This window comes from Desmodus rotundus, chromosome 11 (assembly GCF_022682495.2).
Source record: "Desmodus rotundus isolate HL8 chromosome 11, HLdesRot8A.1, whole genome shotgun sequence".
NCBI classification, from domain to species: domain Eukaryota; kingdom Metazoa; phylum Chordata; class Mammalia; order Chiroptera; family Phyllostomidae; genus Desmodus; species Desmodus rotundus.
The window spans coordinates 86390885-86414532 of NC_071397.1; the positions used below are offsets into that span (position 1 = coordinate 86390885).

The 23648-nt window shown below is 43.6% G+C and overlaps 1 protein-coding gene across 1 annotated transcript; it reads right to left on the bottom strand.

Annotated features, from left to right (window-relative positions):
* Positions 1-23072, bottom strand: HIVEP2 (HIVEP zinc finger 2). The gene is made up of 6 exons (XM_053914374.1): positions 17761-23072; positions 16615-16769; positions 12517-12692; positions 9329-9430; positions 7633-8528; positions 1-2469 (listed from the first exon to the last, which is right to left on the bottom strand). The coding sequence occupies exons 1-6, from the start codon at positions 22924-22926 to the stop codon at positions 1645-1647; spliced, it is 7320 nt and encodes a 2439-aa protein (XP_053770349.1). The 5' UTR covers positions 22927-23072; the 3' UTR covers positions 1-1644.
* Between the last annotated feature and the right edge of the window lie 576 nt (positions 23073-23648).

Here is a 23648-nt window from a genome sequence, read left to right on the forward strand (position 1 = left end):
TCAAGCATGTAACTGTATATTTATTTCTCTTTTTAAAGAACACTCCTTAATGTAATTCAATATACAAACTTGGTTTCACAGAATTATAATCCACTATATAGCACAAAGATAACCCAGATTGTGTGTGTGTGCGTGCACACACGTGTGCGTGCGCATGTTGTTGTACCCTCCCTTCCTTCCATTCTTCTGGACCTGCAAAGGCTCTGCCCACCTTCGACACTCACAAAAGCCCATTGTGAATGCTGCATACAGAAGACATCATGCTCCCACAAGTTCTTTCCCCCAAAACGCTTCTTCCTCCGTTCCCCCTGAGATAGCCGGAAGTGTGACACTCTTCCCCTCTTCCAAAGGGTAAAGTGGCTTCTCCTAAAGCTGACGCCAACCCTGTCACCGTGCGGACTGGCTGACGGGAAGGGCTATGAGCAGCCAGGTCCCCACGCCTCTTCCCCACTTCCACACCCACCCCTCAAGAGTCCAAGTGCGACCCCTCTGAAGTAGCCTTAGTTCCAGTCACCATCTCGTGCAGCAAGAACCAAGGAGATTTCTAAGCCCAGATCTTCTCCACCGGCAGCGCACAGCACTGCCTGCCAAGCCACCGGGCCGGCCGATAACCAAGCTCTACACAGTCCCATGTGCTTTGTCACTTTAATTTTTAAAGACACCCTAGCATAGGTCTGCGGCAACCTAGTGTCCAACTGAGTTACATAAAATTGTACCAGTGATGCACTTGTACATATTTACATGGGGCGGAATGTTTTCCCATATTTTTAGATGAGTATATAGATCAACATGTTCACATAAGACCAAATACTTTTAATATTATTTATAACTGATTTATAAAGCTTTGAAAAAACTCACAATAGCACATTGTTTACTTTAATGCTTTACGGTACTATCAGTTTAAAAATCACAATCAGCACTTAAGTTATAGTCAATCCAGCAAACAAGAGTCAAAAAAATTTACAAGAGTTAAGAACTGACTGATACATCCTTTATCTTTTTTTTTAACTAATGCATAAGTGCAGAATAAGATACTCTAGTTTAAATAACTTGTTTACAATATACATTTTTGTTCTAGTTACGCAACAGTAAATCCCATGCTTCACATAGAAAAGCAATCCACAACATTAAGAAAAAATGTACAATTTATGAAACAAAGTAAATAAATATTAGTATTACAGAATCAGAGCTGTACATAAAAGCTGTTCAGTTTTAATCATATAAAAATATGTTTTAGTGCAACCTCACATATATATTGATGCTGTTTTGCTTTACATCATTTAGATCCAAGTGTCCAAAAAAGGAAAGAAATTACATTTATTACAAAGCAGATACACAAATTCTAAAATATGTACAAATTACTGCTAAAAAATGCTTATAAGAATATAAGCAAAGTAAAGAAAAGGCACAAACATCTGTACAATTTTAAAAGTACCAGACCCAATAGGTTAATTTCAAATTTTGTTTTGGTCAGGCTCATGATGACTTGTTAACTTTCCTAATTCTTTCGCTATAACAAAAGTATATATAATAGCAAACTACTGTAACTTAGGACAGGCATGCTATCAACTCGATTACCTCTATTTCTAGAAAAACAAAACAAAATAAGAAAAGGTGGAAATGAAAGTCCCCATGCATCTTAGATCAATGTAGCTGACTCTTTTCTGATGAAGGTTCTTTGCCTTCCTCTGTGCTTGAAGGTGATTCTTTGCTGCCGTGAAAGCCCGACGGTTTGTCATCTGCACAGCCTTTGCTGTAAAACGTGGCGTGAGCTAATGCAGTCTGTGATGTACCAAAACTGTCCTTTCCACCGTCATGCAAGTCCGTGTGGGGAGCTGAGGTACAGGGCTGGCCCGGCTCAGGTCCACTAAAGTGTCTAATGCTAACATGTGCACTTTCCAAGGGTTTCTGCTGGGGCTCCGGCACCCGTGCCGGCTGGTCTGCCCCGAGCAGAGCGGCCTCTTCTGTGGCAATCCGGAGAGAGGCAATGGCTTTTGTACAAGTCTGTATGTTTTCCTCCTGTTCCCTCTCTGTTGCATTTAGGCTGTCTTCTGAAGTGCTCTGTTTCATCAGTAGCCGAGGAGAGGAGGGTATGCTGGGTGGACCAGATGACTGCAGAAGGTGAGGAGATGGCTTCTCGTGCTGCTTAGAAATAACATAGGGATCCTTGGCGAAGAATTCCCCGGAAGCTCCTTTCTTCTCCTCGGAGCCCTCCATTGGCAGAGGCAATGTGGGGGGAGGATGTAAACCAGAGAGGGCCGGCGGCATGGAGTGGACCATTTGGATCCCACCAACTGGCACCATGGGGATAGGAGCGCGTACTTGCTGCTGAGAGTGGAGTGGAAGATGACTGAAGACATAGTCATGAGGTCCCTCAGGGAAAAGGCTGGAGCCTGGATGTTCATGAGCACCTTCTTGGTCTCCGTAGAGACTGAAGTAAGGAACCTGAGGTAATCCTCTTCTTAAATTCTGCGTTGGGAAACAGAGAGCACAAGATTTAGGACCCACCACTCGTCACGTTTAGGTCAACCTACTTCATTCATTCACTCATTTATTCAAAGCATTTAAAAACTAATCAATCCTGCCCTGGCTGGTGTGGCTCAGTAGATTGCCTGCCGGCCTGTATACCAAAGGGTCGCCAGTTTGATTCCCAGTCAGGGCACATGCCTGGGTTGTGGGCCAGGTCCCCGGCAGGGGGCACGCAAGAGGCAACCACACGGGGATGTTTCTCTCCTTCTCTTCCTCCCTTCCCTTCTCTCTAAAAATAAACAAACAAAATCTTAAAACCAATCCTTTTATGGGTTTTTCACTTTCAAGAGATTTCTCAGTTGTCTTTTAGAATCCTTGAATGAAGCTGCCCTTTGAAAAGTTACTTTTCTTTTTAAACAGCAACGTGATAAACAAATGCATATGATTTTTATTGGTATGGAGACACAGTTTAGCTCTGCTTTTTCTCATGAGGAAGAATGAAAAGAAAATCATGGATAATTACTAGAAAAAGTTTACTGAGCAAAAAGAAACACTAATAAGAGATTTTTTAATTCAAAAGAAAGTAAAAAGATTACCATTTGCTTATATACTGGGGAGAATTTTATTATTTTTTGTAAGTGTTCATAAGTATAATCAAAGTAACAATCCTGAAAATTTGCATTTTAAATTTTTTTCTGCAGAGCAGATGACAAATGGTGTTGATACATAAACTGGTCCCTCCAAAGTGTAAGTTATTGGTCTAATGGAATAAATTCCTGCCTAAGGGACGTCCAGCCAGATGACCAGAGTCTTCAACAAATCACAGATCAAGCCAGGTTTTTGCAGAGGAAACTATCAACCCATCCGATGTGTAGTTAACATTAAATTTTCAACTAGTTACAACTCTTACTCAACTACATAGCTGGGAAGCAAAGATGACTGTCTATTATTTCCATTTGCCTATCTTCTCAGAAATTAATGAATTCAAGATTCTTAAAATTTTAGGCCAGAGATCCAGATTTCATGGTCTCAGCCAGAAATGTATTTTCTACAAATATTTCTGCAGCAAAGCACAATGTAGGTTGTGAGATTATCAGATTTTAATGAGATTATCTGGTTTCACTGACTGAGATTTGTTCTTTTAATGCAGTGTCATCCTAAAGGGACTCAGTTTATTCTTATTTTTTGAGAATTTAAAATCAAGTAAGTGAAAACATGTCAAGTATGGTAGTAATCCAAGAAATATACAAAAAAATGTCCTAATTCATTTCATGAATGTTTCAGTTCCAAAACTCAAGGTGTGCGTTATACCATTAATGATTCATCCAGTTCTATTTAGATTGTGAGGCTGGCCGAGGAACAATAAATTATGCATCAGCCCTGCTACTCTGTGCCAAACTTGGCCCTAACCCTGCTCCAGGCTCCAACTTACTCAAGCTAGAAACAAATGACTTGTCCTGGAAGTGCGGGAGAAATCACGTAATCACCAAACCTAGAATCACAACGACCTCATAAGCTAGGTCAGGGAAGGATTTTATGCTATAAGAACAAAATCATTATATGCTACCAAAAAATCCTTCTTGTATGGGCTCAGGTTTAGAAAAAGGCATGTTTCCTTCATCAAACATCCGTTAAGGTGGAAGAACTATAATGCCTACAATAATCTTTGGAAATAATCACATGAACCTTATTTTCTTCACAATTGTTACAGATTCAAAGTTTACAATAAAATGTAGTTTGGTTATTTTTCTATTTTGCTTTTGGTTGCTGTTCCATGATGGCCACTGCATACCCCTAGTCAGAGAGAGAGAAAAAGAGATGTCCCATTACGTGAGGTCTCTCACTCACGGCTCTCAAAGGACCTAACGGGCCGTCTTCTACAACTAAGATTTCTTCATTATGTTCAAATACCCACAAGATTGTATTTGTGTTAAAAATAGAAGTGTCACATTCGGACCTTTACTGGTCAGAAACTCAGTGATTACCACCACAGAAGTAAGTATACAAGCACAACTCCTACCAGCGAACGACTTCCCACACACATCCCCTCTCCTCCTGTTCACCCCTCCTTCACCCTCTAAACAACTCCTAACAAGGGTTTTCTAGTTTGGCTTTTACTCCATTTGCAACCTATTCTGTTTTGTAACTTGGACCTTGCTGTTGTGACGTGGTGAACAAACTCCCATCTTGATGCGGAACAACAAGTAAGGAACCCATCCGTGGGCTGTGTTAAGTGCACGTGTATTTACGTGTGCGTGTGTATCAGATGCATTATCCCACTCATCTTCTTGGCAGTGCCAGCAGGTCCTCTGGAAGCGAATGCTGGGAAGGAGGAAGGAGCATAACCAGAGGTTCACTGGTTGGTGTGTGTGTAGACGTGGGGGTAGGAACAGATAAGCTAATGCCTGTGAAGGTGACGGGAAAAGAAGCAGGTGCTCAGCTCAGCTGTGACCAATCCGAGCTCAGTCATTGGCTGGGGCTGCAGCAGAGAGCATGGCCTCGGCTGAGAAACAGGTGTATCCTGCAGGAGCTGACAGTAGGGAGCTGTCAGCTGACCGCATTCCTTATAGCTGAATGGCAAGTTCTTTCCGGGACAGAAATCTGCTTGGCCCACCTCCCTAGCTACCACAGAGAGTTTCAGTGACTTGCCCAAGATCACACAGCGATCAGGGGACAGGACTGAAAGTGGACTCTTTCACTGGACACAGTGTTCATCTATGCTACGTACCAAGGACCAAGACACTCTTCTGTCTCCTTGCTATTTATCTACTGAATCTTTAAAAATGGAAAAGAATTTTTTTTTTATTTAGAAAAGATGAGGACAGAAGCCATACAATTTTCACCCTTATTCTTCAGCCATATATAGCAGACTCTCAAAGAATATTTACCGAATGAAAAAGACTATTGCCTTTTTATTCTATCTATCTAGCCACCCAACCACCCTGAAACAGAAACTAACCAGAGGGCATCAGCGCAGAAACAGCAGGGTAGCAGGACCCAGTGATTACACACCATCTCCTCCAAACGTGCTCCCCGGGGCCTACCGCTCAGACTGAACCAGCCAAGGAAGGTATCGTGCTGAGCTACAGGGTCCTTTCACCCCATGGCCACTGTCTTGTGGTCAATGTGGAGCAACAAGACAAGGCATTGCTAATAGCATTTCCATCAAAAAGGACTATTTTAGGGTTATTCCAATGTAGTAGTTTCAAACATTATTCAGAGAGGGTAAAGCACTCATCAAATAAATTAATCAGGAGAAATACTTCTCATAGCATTGACGATTCTAGTTTGCTTTGGCAACAGGAATCTAATGCACACCTCACAGAAAGAATCAAATCCTCCTTTGCCCCTCAAAAACAGAGTGATAAAGCATAGAAGTGTTTGGGACCAACTGCCCCTGCTTCAGGGGGATTCCCAGATCTATTCTCTCGTATCATGCAGACAAAGCAGCCAGCTATACATTCTCTAAAGATAATGAAACTGGGTAATAGAACAAAGACTCAGCACTTGGGCTTCAAAAATATCTAGGTGAATTGGCCATGCATCCGAAAATTAGATGAACTCCTTTAGCCCATTCCTCCAATTCCATTGCCTGACTTGATTGTGAGAGCTATTAAAAAAATAATAATAACAATAGTGTGTTGGCACTAAAGGCTTATTTTCTGTGGCTGCAATTGACTGAACACCCCAGCCTTAGCACACCTGCCCACTACCAGAACAGGGGAGCCCCGTCTCACGCACTCCACCGGCATCACTGGGTCTCCACCAGAGAAAACACTTCTCACCCCAGCGGCAGTACCCGAGCACCTGAGGGATTCATCACCCTTTATTTACACTGCAATGGCATTACGTTCAGATGATCACTCCTTCCTACTTAAGGCCGCCAAGACACAAAACCCTGGGGAAAGGTCCCTCCTTTTTCTTAGCTAGCTGGTTTATTAGCTGAGCAAATAGATTATATTTCTGCAGTGGTTACACCATGAAAACTAAGTTGGCGGTAGGCTTGTGAAAAGAGGGTGCTGGCGGGACGAGACTGGAACGCCGCAGGGGGCTATCCTGAAGTTCAAAAATGACAACCTAAGTTTATGATTCAGGCTGGTGAAAAGGTGATAGCAGGGAGGAGCCTGGCCACCAGGGCAGCGAGAAGACAGAGCTGGGGGCCGCCAGTGCTTCCTCTGGCTGTGAAGGGCCGGGTGGACCCACATGACAGAAACCCAGAGCGAAGAGAAAAGGGCAAAGAACAGAGACCACGGAACAAAAAGTCACATTTAAAGCAAGCAAACTCAAGAGGTAGCTTTCCTCTGTCTGTGCTCAGTGGCTGCTTCACTCATCTTTTTAAATCCCGCTCGCACTGAAAGAGATGTCCAGGTCCACCTGCTGTGCAAGGAGGAGGGGCCCGTGCTTGTCCGTGGATTTGCGTTAAAGCTTCTGCCTAAACTGAACTCGTGATTGTTGCTGTTGTTATCTAACGTCTACCGAGGGTACCGTGGCAATCCCCTCGGATACTTTCTCCTTCCATCCTTCGAACTTCCCACTCCCTTTGGGCCACCATCTCCCTCAGCAAGGGCCCTCGGTTAGCAGCAGGCGGCCGTCATGGCAAGAAAAGCATATCCGTTCAGGTCTTTGAGTTACAAACATACCTAGGGGGTCATTCTTCTCTTCTCCCAGTCCCTCACTAATTTCACCTGTCCACTCACTGCAAGCAAGGTAATGAGTTTATTTATTTAAAAAAAAAAACAACTTATTAAAAGTCAAGGCTAATACTGAATCAGAATCCTTACCTAGCAAAGAGTTTATAACTATGACAACTTTACCCCCAAGACCATCTGTCTAAGCAGCATGACATTCCAAAGACCTGATCTTCTCTTCTCGGGTCGAAGCTTCAGCCCGCGTTTATAATTAACCTTAGAAAGCACTCCGGAAGGCCTCACCTGTCACCAGCTGGAATGGCTGCTGCTCTGACGCAACACTGCACTTGGGGTGGTGCCACTGCCGTGCTACTGACAACAGCTTTGATAAAAATGTCTTCCTGCTATTTACAGTAACCGAGTTCACGCCTCCCCACGAGAGACGCACGTTATAAATTCCCACACTAGTGCGCTATCAAGAGGTTCCCATGAGCTGTGTCTTACATCTTAAAAAGAGAAAGTTACTTATACTCACAGGCGGCCCCAATACAATTGGCTCTGCTTGCAAATACTGCCCCATGGTCAGTGCTGGGTTGTGGTATAAAGCCCTTCTGGGGGATGGTGCTCTGATGGAGGTCATGTATCTCCGCTCTCTTCTGGGAGAGAGGTCTCTTCGTGCCGCAATGTCTTTCCCAGGTGACAATGGCCTCCTTGGGGACAGATGCCGTCTTGGCGAAACATCTCTTTGTGACATCTCTCTTCTCAATGCAGCTTCCTTTCTTGGTGAAAGATGTCTCATGGGTGATAGATCTCTCCTAGGTGACAAATGTCTTCTGGGTGACAAATCTCCTTTGGGTATCAGATACCTCTTTGGTGAGTTATCGCGACAGGGTGAAGAATCGTAGCCTGGGGAGGAGTGGCGGCTGGAGGGGGAGAAGTCCCTTGGAGAGGAGCTGGGCTCTGAAGACAGCATGCACTCTTCATCCATACACCCAGGTATGTCTAACCGGTCTTTGTCTGGTTCCGAGTCCGTACTTTTGCTCTGGAATAACCTCTGGTATTCCGTCATCTGGGTGTCTTCGCAGGAGTCACTTGGTGTCATAAGCTGAGTAACCTGAATACTTGGCAAAGTAACCAAATAGCTGATCAGTGAAGAATGTCCCAGGGAACTATCTGAAGGAGCCCCATGGGGCACGGCGCCAACATTCACGGGCAAGGAGGAGAATCGAGGCGGTTGAGGACTGGTGCTTCTTGATCTGGTTTTTGGTGTCAAATCTCCCTGGTCATCAAAGTCATCGTCATCTTCATCATCATCATCATTGTCATCGGCATCCTCGCCATCCGATTCTTCGGCATCTGAGAACTGATGATCAGTTGAAATGCTGGACATGCTATGCTTCTCAGCCGTTTTGTGCAAATCCTCCATAGTTTCTGAAACAATTGAACAAAGATAGTGGAGTTCAAGATCCAAATATCGAGGTCAGGAGTTAATTTAGGCCCCGTCTCCTTCCAAAAGCTTTCCTCAACCCTACAGCCCCAGAGACAGTTCCATCTCTAACTCCTGTAACACTCACTGGACACTAACCTCTGTGAGGTGGCGCTGGTTCTTGTCTTTTATGTTCCTACCTGGTTTCATCCCCACCTTCTAATAATAAAAATCCCAGAGTAGGACCTTCTATCTCAGACATTGCACCACTCAAAGAAAACCCTTAACCAATGGGTATATAATGTTGTTAGTGATAATGTCAGAAGCAAAAAAGAAAAGCAAGACCTTGTCTCTATAGGTATCAGCTTATGTATAAGTGCTGTATCTCGGGGAGTTTGGCTGACCCTCAGGGTTTCTATCGAGGTTAATGATGATTTTCTTTCCTACTAGATTTCCTCTTAATAGGAAAATTAAGACATTAGAATGCTTTCCAAACCTCTCAGAAAGTTTTGTAAAGTTTAAATCACTATCACAACGAAAGTGCAGTTAGATTCCCTTTATGGTTCTAGATACAAATATTTTCATAGTAAGACCTTTTCCCTCCCTAGGTCTGAACTGAAATGCATTTATTTCTTCTCAGTAGGTTTTCAAACAATTCAATATGTCAGACTTCTTTTCCATAGTTAGTATTTAAAACAATGAAATATAATCAGTTTTTTAAAAATATCTAAACTTATTTTTATCATTTTGGCCACAAAGCTGCATCATGCACAGTGAAGCGGTCAGTAAACTAAATGACAAATACCTGCTTCCTCGGTTTCTGTATCATCCACTGACGTCATTGAGACTCCCAACTCCAGGCATTTCTTCATGTGTGCTTTAGATTTCATATGCTTCGTTAGGTTTCCTAGAAAGCAGAGAGAGAGGGGGAGAGAGAGAGAGGAATTCATCTGTTACCCAAATGTGAGGATTGCTCCAAAATTCACTGTGAAATGAACTCACTTGGGACAACAGAGATTTGTTTCTATCCACTACCCCCTGCCTCAAACTTGAGAGACCCAATCTGGTTCCGGAAGATATCAACAAGTGAGGGCTTTGGCCCAGTCTCAGGTTTTCTTCCTTCTGGAGGACTTGTTCAAGTCCAGAGTCACGTCTTTTCAAGAGCAGGCTCCAAGCATGACTGGGAAGCCCAAGCTCTCCTGGCTGAGAAAGGATCTAATGTCTTTGACCCAAATGGGCCAGCCTTGGAATACTCCATAGACAGCCAAGCTGGGTTGCACATCACAGGGAAACTTCAGAATGAAATATTATCAATAACCCCCCTTCCCCAGACCCCAGCCCTTCTGGCAATGATCAGATATAGATTAGACTCACAGCATCCTACCACGTCAGAATTAAAAAACCAACCAAACTGATGTTAGGGGCAACCCTGTAAATGAATTCAAAGAACCGCACAAATGTTTACTGTGTATACGGAGTGCCACTCTCAGCACTGAGCACCTATCTGCCAGGCAATGTTAGCGAGCTTGATGACAGCGGTTTCCTAAGGCGCAGCAGTGCCCTCTTTGTATTTATCCGGAACTCCCATCATGCTAAGAAAAAAGGTTTTTACGTCAAATATCAGGATGATGATGATATATGTACAATTGTGTATACACATAAGTGTGTGTCTATGTTTCCATAGACTTATATCCTTGCTATTGGTCATGTGAGAAATTATGAAAATACTGATCCAATCACTTTTGATTTAGGATCTATGAAAAAAATATCCTATTCCATGTCATATAGAGAGCTTATCAGAAGAGATCCAGGAACTAACTCAGTTGTAAGGGCCCTAATATTGTCTATGCCCTTTGTGCTGCTTTGGCAGTCCACCAGCAAACGCCTGATTTTCACAGCTAGGCTCATTGAATCTTGATGGGGACCCTCAGCCTGCTGACATGGATTGTTCCCCTTGTAGGGTGTTTAGTTTACTATTAATGCAACACATGAGTCACAATTCTAAACGGGGACACTGTTCTTTATCATTTTATTTATATTACTACACTTTTTTAAAAAAGCTCAAACATTTTTGTAGATAAATCAAGAACTCTGAAATCTGTAAATCAATTAAATATACCTATAAATTAATAGAAATCATCTGCCTCTGCAAGGGAGCAAGGAGTTGTGTATGTGGGTGGGTGTGGATGTTAGGTGTGTCAATATAATTTATTTAGATCTTAGTATTTGTTTCTTCTGTATTTTTCTGTCCGCCGGTTTCACACAGGTGGTCAGGCTTTGAGCTCTCATCTTCAGGGAAGGTGGCCCTGGCTTTGGTTTCTGGAATTCTTGAACTTCTAAAGGGCTTCCAGAAAAGTGAGGGGAGGGGAATGGTGGTTGGGAGGCAGCGGGGGCAGAAGGAGTGGCCCAGGCCTGGAGGAAGCCTGCTCCTGACCTGAGCTCAGATGACATGCATTTGGACAAGCATTTCAGCCACCCGGGAACGGTGGAGGGGTTTCCCAGAATATTTTGCTTATTTTATGATTCTGAGACATTTGCACATTCTCAGAGGGTGACTAGGAAACTCAAATAATGACCAAGAATAAGTTATTTCTAGCTAAACTCCAGGACAATGGTCCAGAGGCAAGTTTAATTTGATTTTTATTTTAAATCTTTAAAATGTGTTTCTTCACCCAGTGTTTCACAGAGTTCTACCTGCAGGCAAGTCATATATCTAGGGAAGATGTATCAGTTGTGATAACTGGCAGAGTTACAGTATATCCTATAACTAAAATTTACATTTTCTTATCTCCCAGGAAGTCTTTGAGTGAAATTCTGTACCAAAGGCTTGACTGTGCCAAAGTGAATGATATTTAAAGAACCTTATGTTTATTTCTTTTGAAATGCAAATTAGCACTCCTTCCCCCCTTTTCCTGGCTTCAAAGAAGGCATTCTTGTAATATACTCTGTTAGTACAGAAAAACCAGACACACCAAGAGCCTTCACCTTTATACTCCTGACAAACCTATGAAGCACTTCAGGATTTTGATTGTAAGAAAATACGCACACACATGTCTTCACCAAAGGTCATTTTATTTGATATTTGTTTTTCCTGATGTGTAGTGAGCAGACCAATTGGCAAGCAAATTTAAAGTGAAAGCTTTGGAAATGATGTGAGGTTAATGAGTGGGTATCTATAGGCTCCATTAGTACTTTACTGCTGTAGGAAGCAGTGCTTCTGCCCAAGTCAAACCACCTCTAATTCACTATGGTTTGTGTTCAGACAAACACTGGGCTTATGAAGATCTTCATGATTTTATAAAACGATAGAAACAACATTAAAGCAACCTTCTTTAAAATATTTTCCTATAAATATACCTGTTAAAAACAGATTTTTTTTTTGAAAAGACAGAATATCATTTCAAGGCAAGTCCTAGTTTTATGAGATGAATAGTTGTGGCCCGAGAGTAAGAAATTTGTCTCCGTGCTGATAAATACACAGAACCCAAGCTATCAAATTTCTATGCATAATTAATGCAACTGTGGATGGAGGGGCCCACCTGGGAGTCTGTGGATTCCTACATTATTCATAACCTTGAAACTGACCATGGGCACATGTTTTTTTTTTCCCCAGCTGCTACTTTGCTTCCCTAATGCCACCGCATGGATTGCCTCCCTGCAGTACTTCAGTCCTGCTGCAAAGATTATCTAGACCACACAACATTTCCAACATGAAGTAATAGCTATCCAGGCAATTCTGAGCCACTTCCTTTGGAGACGACTGGCCTGGGTCCAGCTCCACAGCTCTTACCTAAGTCATAGATGGAGCCTCGCTGTCTCATGTACACCCTTCAATCACTTACATGAGGGAGAAAATGCATTTCGAGGGGTCATATTTTCACAAACAAAACCATCTTACTGTCGATGAAAGTTAGTTATAAAATGGGATTCAAAATCCAAAGTAGCCATAAATAAGTGATTTGCCTCTAAAAAAGAAAAAAATCAGACCCATACCTTTCGTTTTGAAGGCGAAGTTACACAGCTTACACACATAAGGCCGGACATCAGTGTGAGTGCGGATATGCTTCTTGAGCATGCTCGGCTTCTTGCAGCGAATCCCACATTCTTCACAAATGTACTTCCCACGTCCACGTCCTCTGACATATACGTAATCTTCATTTGACTTATACCTGTTTAAAAAAGGTAATCCAGTGAGTTTTCAAGTACTTTAGCATGTTATACGACGGGGGACTCCCCCCAAAATGAAATTATCTTTTCTAGATGGCAGGCTCCTTGTAGTATAGGCTTCCCCTGCTAGGCGAGTGTTCTGGGAACTCATCTATATCAGTGGACAGGATGGCATTGTTGTGAGAGGCTGCGTTCAGCTTCAGTGAATTTTTTTTTGAAGACTCAACGCATTTGCCCATTTCACAATGCATGATGTACCAGCGCACCTGCCCACACTACGCTGAATGTTCAGCAGTTCTTGATCAAAATGGCTTGGCCCCAGTGCCCCACTCTCCCTGTTCACCTGATCTCACCCCAAACAACTTTGTCTTGTTTCGGGGATAAAAAAAATCCCCAGTAGGAAACATTTTGCACATGTGGAAGAGGTGAAACAAAAAAAAAGCAGGAGCACTAAGAAGCATCAAAGTCAATGCGTTCAAAAACTGTTTTGAGCCGTGGGAAAAAACATCTCAGTAGGTGTATTGCATCAAATGGAGAGTATGTTGAAGGTGACTGAAGTTTAAACATGTAAGACTAAATACACAATTTTTACAAATAAATTCCATTTTTTGGGTGCCCCCAAACCAAAAGCTAATCATTTGCATGGCAAATTTTTATTATGGACTTTCTACAATTATGCAACTTCTATGAAGCCTATAAAATTTATGCAGTAAATGCCTGAAAGATAGATAACAGATCTGGCATTGTAAACTAAATGTAACTTTTTCCACATGGAGTTCAACATGGAACTGGCTGTTCTAGTAAGTGTAAATAGATGAACTTGGTATAGACATTCAAACAGGCTTATGTAAGCCTCAAAGAGTTGCTTTTGGATTCCAGTAAAACTTCCAACCAAGAGACAATCAAAAAGTTATACCAACATGTTCAAATCATCATAGATCATTTAACATTGTATCATTTAAAATGTGAATGTGCAATATATATACCCCTCTAAATTTTCTAAAATTAATGTAGCTGATAATAGAAATCTTCTTTGCAAGTTTCCACTCTATTTTCACAATCCTGGCATGAGAGTGCCTTGGAAATTGCTAACTTACACAGGCTGAGCTCACCAACTGTTGTCTACAGATTTTATCTGTTCTTCCCAAGGACCGTGAATCTGTATACAAGTGGAGTCTGAATTTCAAGTGGCTTCTGGAAGGTAATGTTACATAATAGAAACTAGAGATTCTATTTTTCAATTAAATTTGCATTGTTTTCCAGAAGGATTTAACCGAGAGATTTAAAAGAATGTCTAATGAAATCTTTAGATGATTTCTAACGATAAGAATGTCTAATGACTTCATTAGATGAACGAAGTCTTAGGTATGAACTATGAAGAAACCTACGTAGTGCCCAAACATCCCATTTTGTTTAGAATACAAGGAAACATGGTCTATCATGGAGTAGGGGAGCATTCTATTGGATAAATCACTGAATACTGTTATCTCCTAAATCATAGCGAGGTTAGAATTATGGGTCTAATGTCATTCTTGTAAAGATATTTCACTCCTTTGAAGTCTTTTTTATAATTTCAAAAGGCAAACTGACATACAAAATGCCTCAGTTCACTGGGGATTGACTTAAAGGCACTAGATTTGCAGTTTTTTTACATTCTAGGAGCATTGCACACTATTCCATTTGTCCTAGATAATCCATTAGCAGGAACAAGAACAAGCTCAACTTCATTCATCCAATGCACTGAAGGATTTTTAAGCAAGAAAAATCCAACCACATATTTAAATACCAACTCTGCTATAGATACTTTAATCTTAACATTATATACTTTTTGGTTAGTACCAATCCGGGTAAGAATTAAGTAGTATTAAAAAATGCATCGTTAATTTTGTATGCTTCCTGCTCCTTCAAATCTGTCCCCCTTTACAAGAATTTCCAACATCAATTTGTTCTTCAAAACCATTTAAAACTTTTCTTTTATCTCACATTGTGTTTTGTAATAAAGTAGAAAAGAACCTAAAGATGCAAAATATCTTTCACCTTTTAATTTCACTATTTTGTGCCCTTAAGTTGATGAAATTATCTAAGGAATACAGAATAAAACTATTTCATAGGAAGTTTATTTTCTTTGGAGAAGGATACTTTAAACTTATTGTAGCCCATCATCATAGTTGAAGGGGAATACATTTTTCCTTCAAATAATATGATTTTACTTTTAATGTCTGAGCTGACTGACTTGCTTCTAGAATAGAAATACAGTATTGGTCTGTATAAAATATAACTGTATATTAGAAAAATCTATACAAATAAGGTATTTACCAATCCATTCTGCAGACCCATGAATCTACTTGTTATGAAAATTCATACATTTTGAAAAAAATAAAGGATACATTTAATTAAATTCTAAAGCTATAAATTAGATGAGAAGCACATACACTTAAACAATTGGTCATTAATACATTTTTTAAGTCATAAACTTTGCAATCACCAAAATAAGACTCGATCATATACTGTTTGGTGTGAATCTGGGCACCACCCGGCAGAAATTGGGCCGTAGATTAAGAAGTGCTTGGGACATAGCCCACAAAATGGGGCAATGAAAGGAGGAAGAAAAGAAATATAGGCACAATCCTTTTGGATCATCAAAACACAGCGATAAAACTTTCACATTTGCTTTTTCACCTGTGTCCTTCGTTAGGGGAGACGGGCTCCCCAAAGCATACATTTACCATGAAGGTCTCTCCAACCTAGTTCCAGGCCCTGCTGTGAAGAAGGCTACGGTACGCAAGACGGGTGATGCAGCCACAGGGACCTTTCGGTCTCTGGGAAAGGTAAAATCTGTATTTCTCTCATTTGTGTTAAAAGATGAGGGGTGTCAGAAATACTGAGACAAGCCCCATGACTACATACAACAGTGAAAATAGGAGACATCCTTCCAAAAGATGCCACACCTACAAAGGAATCAATCTCTATCATCCATGTCTAAACTGAGAATCTATGTGAGAAATCAATACTGCATATCACTACACGGTCAACATTTTATAGTCAAAGAGATACCGTTATTTTGTCCTCCAAATATAATTGGAACAAATGCATGCTGATGGAAATACATCAATTATAGATCGGTTGTACAGGTGATGCTAGTTACATCAATTAGCTAGATGCAGCTAATGTGCTTTAAATATTTGTTTAACTGTAAGAGCAAAAATCTGGGCTTTTCTCCCACTGACTAGATAAAGGATACATTTCCATCAAAATCTAAAACTAGACATTACATGTATGTATAATTTTTCTTAATTATACAGACAACAAAGTCATTGAACCTGAGTATTTCTACCACTCAGAATTTAACATTTAAAAATAAATCCCTAAAGACAGTGAACTGTCACAGACTGGAGGGGGTGAGAAAGCATGACAATGAAATGCAGTGTGGTCTCCTGGCTTGGATCCTGGAGCAGATATTGATGGAACTGGTGAAATCCCAATAAAGTCTGGAGTTTCGGTAATAATAAAAGCAATAAAACAAATAAATTAACTAGTTCCTAGGATGATATAGGAGTGTATATGATAGGAGTGCATTTTGTAGCATGGAATAAAAATATGTTCATTAATAACACAACAGATGTCCACAAAAATAATATTAAATACAACTTTCAAGATTCCACCAACTTAGTCAATCTCATACTACATTGGAGGCATAAAAATTTAAAGCAGAGCCTCAAACCATATGCAATAGGGACACTTTCATTAACAGCACGTCATGAAAGCATGGACAGGAACTCGTCCGTCACCAGCCAGACTTCAGATCCGCGAACAGAAAAGGAGCTCGCTGTACAGCTCCAACAGGAGGGTGCGCATGCAGACGTTTGGGACCATTTGCTCTGCCTTAAAACCGAATAGTTTACATTCGCCCTTATGTTTCCTTACCCTCCTTCAAAGATTTTAATTCGGATTGGCTCAGTTTGTTTGGATCCAATATCTTTATCTCCATGAATATCTCCTTTCCCTCTTTCCTTTAAGATATTTCCCACTAGCTTCCTTTCTAGTTTGCTGCCAAATAAAAAGGACGCATCAGGTTTCATCTGTGGGACAAAAAGAGAGAATCATTTCGCATGCTTTCTCTAAAACAAAGGGGAAACCCCCAGATCCCGCTCTTTCACGATCTCTGAAAATTAGCTAAATTCCATGCCAAAAGACCACGGGCTGGTTCCATAAAAGAAGGGATAATACGAATAATATCAGAAAAGAGTAACACTGTTTACTGAGTAAATTCAGTGTTTTGTTTCAAAACCTACTGCTTTAGCACTTGCGCTGTGAAGCACTAAGACGAACTGCAAAAACATGCTTTATATTCTGAAGTAGCAATTAAAGCCATCTTTATTAATTAGGGAAATATTTTCAAAAATCACGGAAGGGCAGTGGTGACTGAAATAAGTAAAATATATTTTTAAATTCTCCATTTGCTTCTTTAATAACTTAGCATAAATTCCCAAGGGCTCCTTGGTTAATGTTTTTATAATTTCACGTGTATGGCATTAATAATTCATTTTTTGAACAGACCAGCTAGTCATTTGGAAAAAATGAGTATTGGGAGAGATACACAGAAAATAAATTTTAGTGAAAAGTACTGTGGGTGGGAACCAGTCCTCTGAAGTTTGCGAAGTTCAGTTCCGACTCCCTGCCCCTCTCGGGACTGATGGTTCCTTTCGGCGTCCACTCCCACTCTCTGTCCTCACTTCACGACTTCCCGAATTCCTCACCTCAAAAGAGAAGCCAGCCTGCTAGGTCATTAACACAGGTCTGGAGGGAGAAGGACCCAGAAGAATTAGTCCCTGAGATAGAACTTCATGGCACCTGGTGAAGGAGATGCTTTGTGGCTAAGACTTCTGCGGGGACCCTCATAACCAAGTTCATGCCAGTGGCTTCTGTCATCCACAGGCAAGCCCGATGCTGCACGGGACTCCCCAGATCTGACCTGCATTTTATTTGCAAGTTTTAGACAGTCCTTTACTGTGTATTCTGCTCAGCAATCAAATCCACAATACAGAATGCTTTCAGAACAATATTCATTACCTGAGCAAACTTCCAAGCACTTGATGATGTCAGCTTGCCGGTTCCAGGCCTGTGCATAGCAGCCAGAGTATAAATTTCTGCGGTGATTTTTTGCTTTGACCTCAGAAGAGCCAGAGTGGTCTTGGTGTTCAATCCCGATGGGTTTGGGTTACAGGAACTAATGCACCATGAAGCATAAACCGAGGATTTGAAGGTGGCCTGTTGCACATAATTGGGTTTTGTATAATTCAAGAAGCACCAACTCACAGTAGTTGTTGTCCGCAGACTGGGGAACTGAAGAATCTGCTGGAAATCAGCCACATCCGTGAAAAGAAGTGTTGAGTTTGCCGCTTTCCCACTTGGGCTGGAGGCCATGTGGACCAGCATGCCAACAGGCAGCTTCTGGCCCCTTCCTTGCTCTTCCGGCTGACTGTCTCCCTGGGGCAGTGAGGAGCTCTGTGGGCTCATGCTCATGTCAGAGGCTGTCTCATCAACATCCAATTCATCTGAAGACTCCTTGCTCTCAGAAGGTCCACTGGACCTCTGCCCAAGAGAGGGTGCCCTGGAGCTGGGAGGGAATGGCTCCCTCAGGGGCGCACTGGCAGAGGGATGGTCTTGAGATGAGGAGGGGGACAGCGAGGACAAGGAAGATGACCCCGACTGCAAGCCATCCTTTGGCTCAGAAGTGCAGCCTTGTCGAACCAGCTGGGGTTTCTGTGGGCGGGAGAGATCCTTTTTGATGTCCGAGTTGGTTAGCTCCACAGCACTGAGCTCCTCCACAATCTGCCCATACATCTTTTCTTCTTTGACCCTTTTCTGCTGCTTTGTCTCCATGAAGAGTTCTAAGCTGCTGGCGGGAGAAAGCATCCGCTTGCTGCCTCCCAGGGTGGCGACACCGTCGGAGGTGGAAGGCAAGCACAAGGGAATGGAGGATTCTAGGCCAAGCGGTAAGGTTTGAGGTACTTTCCAGATGGGGTATTTTTCCAAGCCTGCATGCTGCCCCAACACCTGGGCAATGTTAAACCCTATCCCCTGCATGGCCGCATTCGTTACCAGTGTTCTTTGGGTCATATTCTCGTCCACTTTGCATATGACAATCGCAGGACTGTTCTGCCCAAGTATCTGGGAAATGCTTGTGTACATGACACTCCCATAGGACGGGACATGGGTCTGGATCCTAACAGGGACCACGGTCCCTGGTAAGGAGCGTAAAGGCCCAGCGGGTGCCGAGGCGAACTCTTCTTGAAGAACCTGCTCGGAGGGCGCATCTGTTGACTTGGTGCTCTGGTCCGACGGGAACTTTGGAAGAAGGTTCTTTGAGTGTAGCCCTGATGTTCCCGAATAACCCGGGTAAGATTGCTCTTTTGTGTGTGCATAATCAGCGGCTTTCTTTCCAGTGTGCTCTGCAGCGTGCTCTAAGGGATAGCTGGGATGAATTTCTGCCTGGAAAGGAGGCTTGCCGTAGCTCTTCTGAGGGTGTGGCACGAGCGGGGGTGGGAAATGCGCCTGCCACCACGGAGGCTGCTGGGCCGGTAGGTGAACCATACAGACAGTAGGATACTGAAACTGAAACAAGGCATTCTGGATTGGAGAAAATGGAATCGTCTCCTGGTGTGGAAATAAGTGTGGCTGTTCAGACAAGTGCTTGCTTGCCATATAGGATGTTGGCTGCATCAAGGGATTTCTCAGAGACTCCTGACTGTCCATGTGCAGGATCTGCTGCTGGGCCAGGTGGAGTGGCCCTGCGCCCAGCTGGGCACAAGGACCCACCAGCTGCTTCCCTAGGTCCTCTGCCTGGAGAGGGGGCAGCACAGAGGACGAGGCGTGGTGCCACGTGGACCTGAGGCCAGCGTGCAGGTGCTCCATCTGCTCCTGTTTGACGCCCAGGTCGGTCCCGGCCTCACCCTGGGCGATCTCAGGGGAGCCACTGAAGGAAGCCTGCCGCACCAGGAAGCATTTCTTCCTCTCCCGGGATGGGGACAACGTGGAGGCTGACGTCCCTGCCACCGGGGCGTGGGACAGATTCCCATAATCAAATGATTTGCTCCGAATCTCTGGGACTTCAGCTGGGTGAGGGCAAGGCATCTGCTCGGACGAGCAGCGGCGCATCTCTTTCTGGTGGTGGTGGCCTGGGACAGACAGTGAATACGAACCAGCAGGGACAGTCAAAAATTCTGAGTGCTTCCCAAACTCATCTTGCTTACCAGATGCAGCAAGCTTAATGGTTTCTTCTCTTTCGAAAGACACTGAGAAACTGGAGCTGTGCGACAGGTTGCTTTCCTGGCTGGGGCTGCGCGAGAGGCCCGTGCCTGTGGACTCAAAGCTGGACTCCCCGGAAGAGTGCTCCATGTCCGCAAGTCGCAGCCGCTTCTTTTTGGGGGGCAGCTTCTCAGCTGGGAGCTGGGAAAGGGTCTCGCTTCTCTGGGGCCACTGAAATTCCTCCACAGGCTTCTCTGGCTCTTTGCTCTGGGCTTCCTTCTCCTTGTCTGGTTTATCCGGCTCCTCCGTCACTCGGATCTCGGGAACCTGAATGTTGTGCTGGCGAACCAGCCTGGGCTGTGCGTGGTATGCCTGCTGTTGGACCTGCTGACCAGGAGACGGCTTCCCCCCGCCTTCTGCACTCTCCCCGGGGGGAGCCCACTCTGGGCTCACCGGGGCTTCTGGAACCTCACTGTCACAGGTCTCAGAAGGCGAAGAGGCTTTCTCCTGCACACTAGGCCCCAGTTCAGATGACTCAGACCTCTCAAATGAGTTGGGTCGGCTCAGTGAGTTTGTGTGCTGAATCACAGAAATCACATTTCCTGCAGGTTTCCTACCCCCTAGGTCTGACATCTTGTCTGAATCCGTGGCTGACGGTAACTCCTCTGACCCTAGAGATGGGCTTCCAGAGTGCAGCTGGGGTCGACACAGGTCAAAGCGCTCAGAGTGACTATGAGAAGCGTTGTCATGTGCAGCCATGGCGAACCCACTTCTTCCGCCTTCCTGCAGCTGCAGTTTGGGGTCATAATCTGAAGTCATTATGGCCACGGGAGTGCTTACCACGCTGCTGCAGATCATGGGGGTGTCCTCCTCATCTCCTACGCTCTTCTCTTTCCGGCGCTTCCTGTTTTCACACGTAGGTCCAAACGTGGTGGGCACTCCCTGCAGTGGGACCAAGGGGTCCATAAAATATTCTCCACCGTGTTTTAAAGAACTTAAGCAGGAAATGTCCCTGTAGCTTGGCTTTGGTGTTTCCAAGTCTTCCCACTTCTTGTAAGGTTTCCGGCAGACGTCATAGTCGTAGCCAGCCCTGTCCCCAGGAATCAGTTTCTTTTCTTTCAAGGATGACCCTGAGATACTCTTCACCATCCTGCCGTGGTGTTCGGACTCCGCGTGCCCCTCCTGTACGGAAGGAAGCTCAAACGCAGCTTGCCTCCTCAGCATGCGCTGAGGGGGGATTCCGACGGTCCCTGGATAGAACACATCGTCAGAGCCCGTCATCCTCTCATCAAATGAGTGACTTCCTCGCAGAGATGGAGGGATACTCAGATTAGTTGCTGAAGAAGTTGGCATTGAGTTGCTTCGAATAAGGGGTGAAGAGTCCATAGGAGCTTCTAAGAGAGCTGGGTTGCTGCCCTGGAAATTCGCAGGGTAAAGTTTTCCTTCGTTCCGGATAGATGGTGGAATAGTCTGGGATTGTCTGGACTCACTGTTGAATTTGGTGGACTTCAGCATGCTTGTCTGACTGGGATCGCCTTCTCCTTTGCTTGGGATCAGCTGTGAGACGGGATCTTCAAACATCTTGACGTCTAACCTGGTGTTGACGTGAGGTAATGGCTCCATCATGCCCTTCCTGCCCATTGTGGCACGCTCCTGACTTGTGGTTGTGACACTGAGTGTGTTCCTGGGACTAAGCCGACAGTATTTGCCAAAGATGATTTCTTCATAAGACTTTGCATTTGTGTTTGGAGGGCTTATCTGCTGCTCTGCACTTTCCGAGCGAGAAAAGTAACCAGAGTCAGTGCTTCCTTTACTGTGCGGGCTCAGAAGGTTTAGAGATGGCTCAGAATCTTGTCCTTTTTTCTCTGACAGTCTTAGTGCAAGTTTCTGTTTTACCGTGTGAGAGTCATCAGCCTTAGTACTTAAAGCCAGATTAGGTAACATATCGGAGCCAATGTACTGAGAGCTTTCATTAGCTAAAGGAACCCCGCTTTTAGGGATAATCAAAATCGGCACCTTCATTGGACCTCCCAACGATTCTTCCAATGATCCATGATAGCCCCCTCTGCTTGCAATATCCAACGGGATTGGCGGACCAGGACTCATTTTGTCAGAGGCCTCGACAAATAAAGAACTCTCCTCATCTGTGTCTGTACTCTGCTCACCATCCGAATGTATTTCTGCTTCTACATCAATAAAACCAGCCTCTAGGTCCAATTTAGATACAGCTGACTCTGTGAAAGGGACTAAGCCTGCCTTAATTGCGTGGGCATGTGACTTCCTGTGCTTGTACAAATTGCTCTTTGTCTTGAAAGAGAAACCACACGGTATGCATGGATACGGCCGCTCACCGGTATGGGACCTGATGTGTTTTTTCAGCACACTCGGTTTGGCACACGCCCTGCTGCAGTAAGGACAAATGTACTTGCCGGGCTTCTTGGGTTTGTGCTCTTTCTTGTGAGCATCTTCTGACTGTTCGATACTTTTCTGGGAGAATTGGCTAAAAGCAGGGTTCAGACTTGAAATCTTTTTTCTAGGAAAACCACCACTGTGGCCATGGATAGGAAAGGAAAATAAGTCCTCAGAGGCAACAGGTGGCAAAGGGCTAGGGAAAAGCCACGGAGGGCCTTCGAGGCTCTGATGTGGCTTGCTGCTGTGCATGACCCCCTGCGGCAACGAGTGCTGCGGGAAGGAGAGTGAATGTTGGCATGAATAAGGACTCGGACGGTGCGGTGGGTATTGCTTCTCTGGGACTTGCTGTGCCACTTCGCCAGGCGCGGCCAGCTTCCCAGAACCGAAGAGTTGTGCTGATGCTGTGTTTCCGACCTGCTCCGGATCTATCTGCGGTTGCCGCTGTCCTTCTTGGCTGCCAAAAGTGCTCATCTTAATAACAGCTGATTGTTCCTGTCTCCATCTACCTGATGCTTTATCAGTTTCTCCAGACCGTGAGGTAGCTTTTTGTCCTAGAGCTGTGTCCCCAGTGTCCATTTTCGTTACACAAGGTCTTAAGTGCTAATTCGCTGGAAAGCCCTGCAGACTCATGGAGTGTGTCCGAAGCTGGGCTTTTCAAAGCTTGCTTGCTTCCATGTTCCAGGTGTCTGCACGCTTGCCGAGAAGTCCTTCTCTTGGGAACCTTTGACACCTACCCCGTAGGCTAGGGGCAATGTCCTTGGACCAGGGCTATAACACAGTTCTCTCCATTGCAGCAATGTCCACCCAGAAGTTACGTGTAAGTCTGTAAAATTTTCTTATGGCATTTGAATATTTTCAACTCGGATGAAATTGGGATGATGAATAGTCTAGGAGAAATTTTGTCCATCAACTAGAGCAAAGTTCAATCGCCAGTTTCATTGAGATAATATGATCTGCGGGGGGGTAGGGGCGGGGGGGCGGAAGAAGTACAAAGAGACTATCAAAAACAGTTATCAAGTAAAAAACCAAAACCAATCCTAAATAACCAGCCTGAAATTAGATAAATTGAAAATGATTTTTACTCTAAGGAATTTTTTTATGGCCATTACATTGTTTCCACAATTAAGGGATATTAATATCAAACTTAGCATTAACTCATAAGCATAAATATCTTCAATGCTTGAATTGTGGTCATCCTTTTAAATATATCTTAATTTTGGTTAGAAAAGAATTGTAAGAAAAACTTTTGATAAATATTATTTATAAAATCATAAAAATTTTAAAAGCCTTCATTAAAA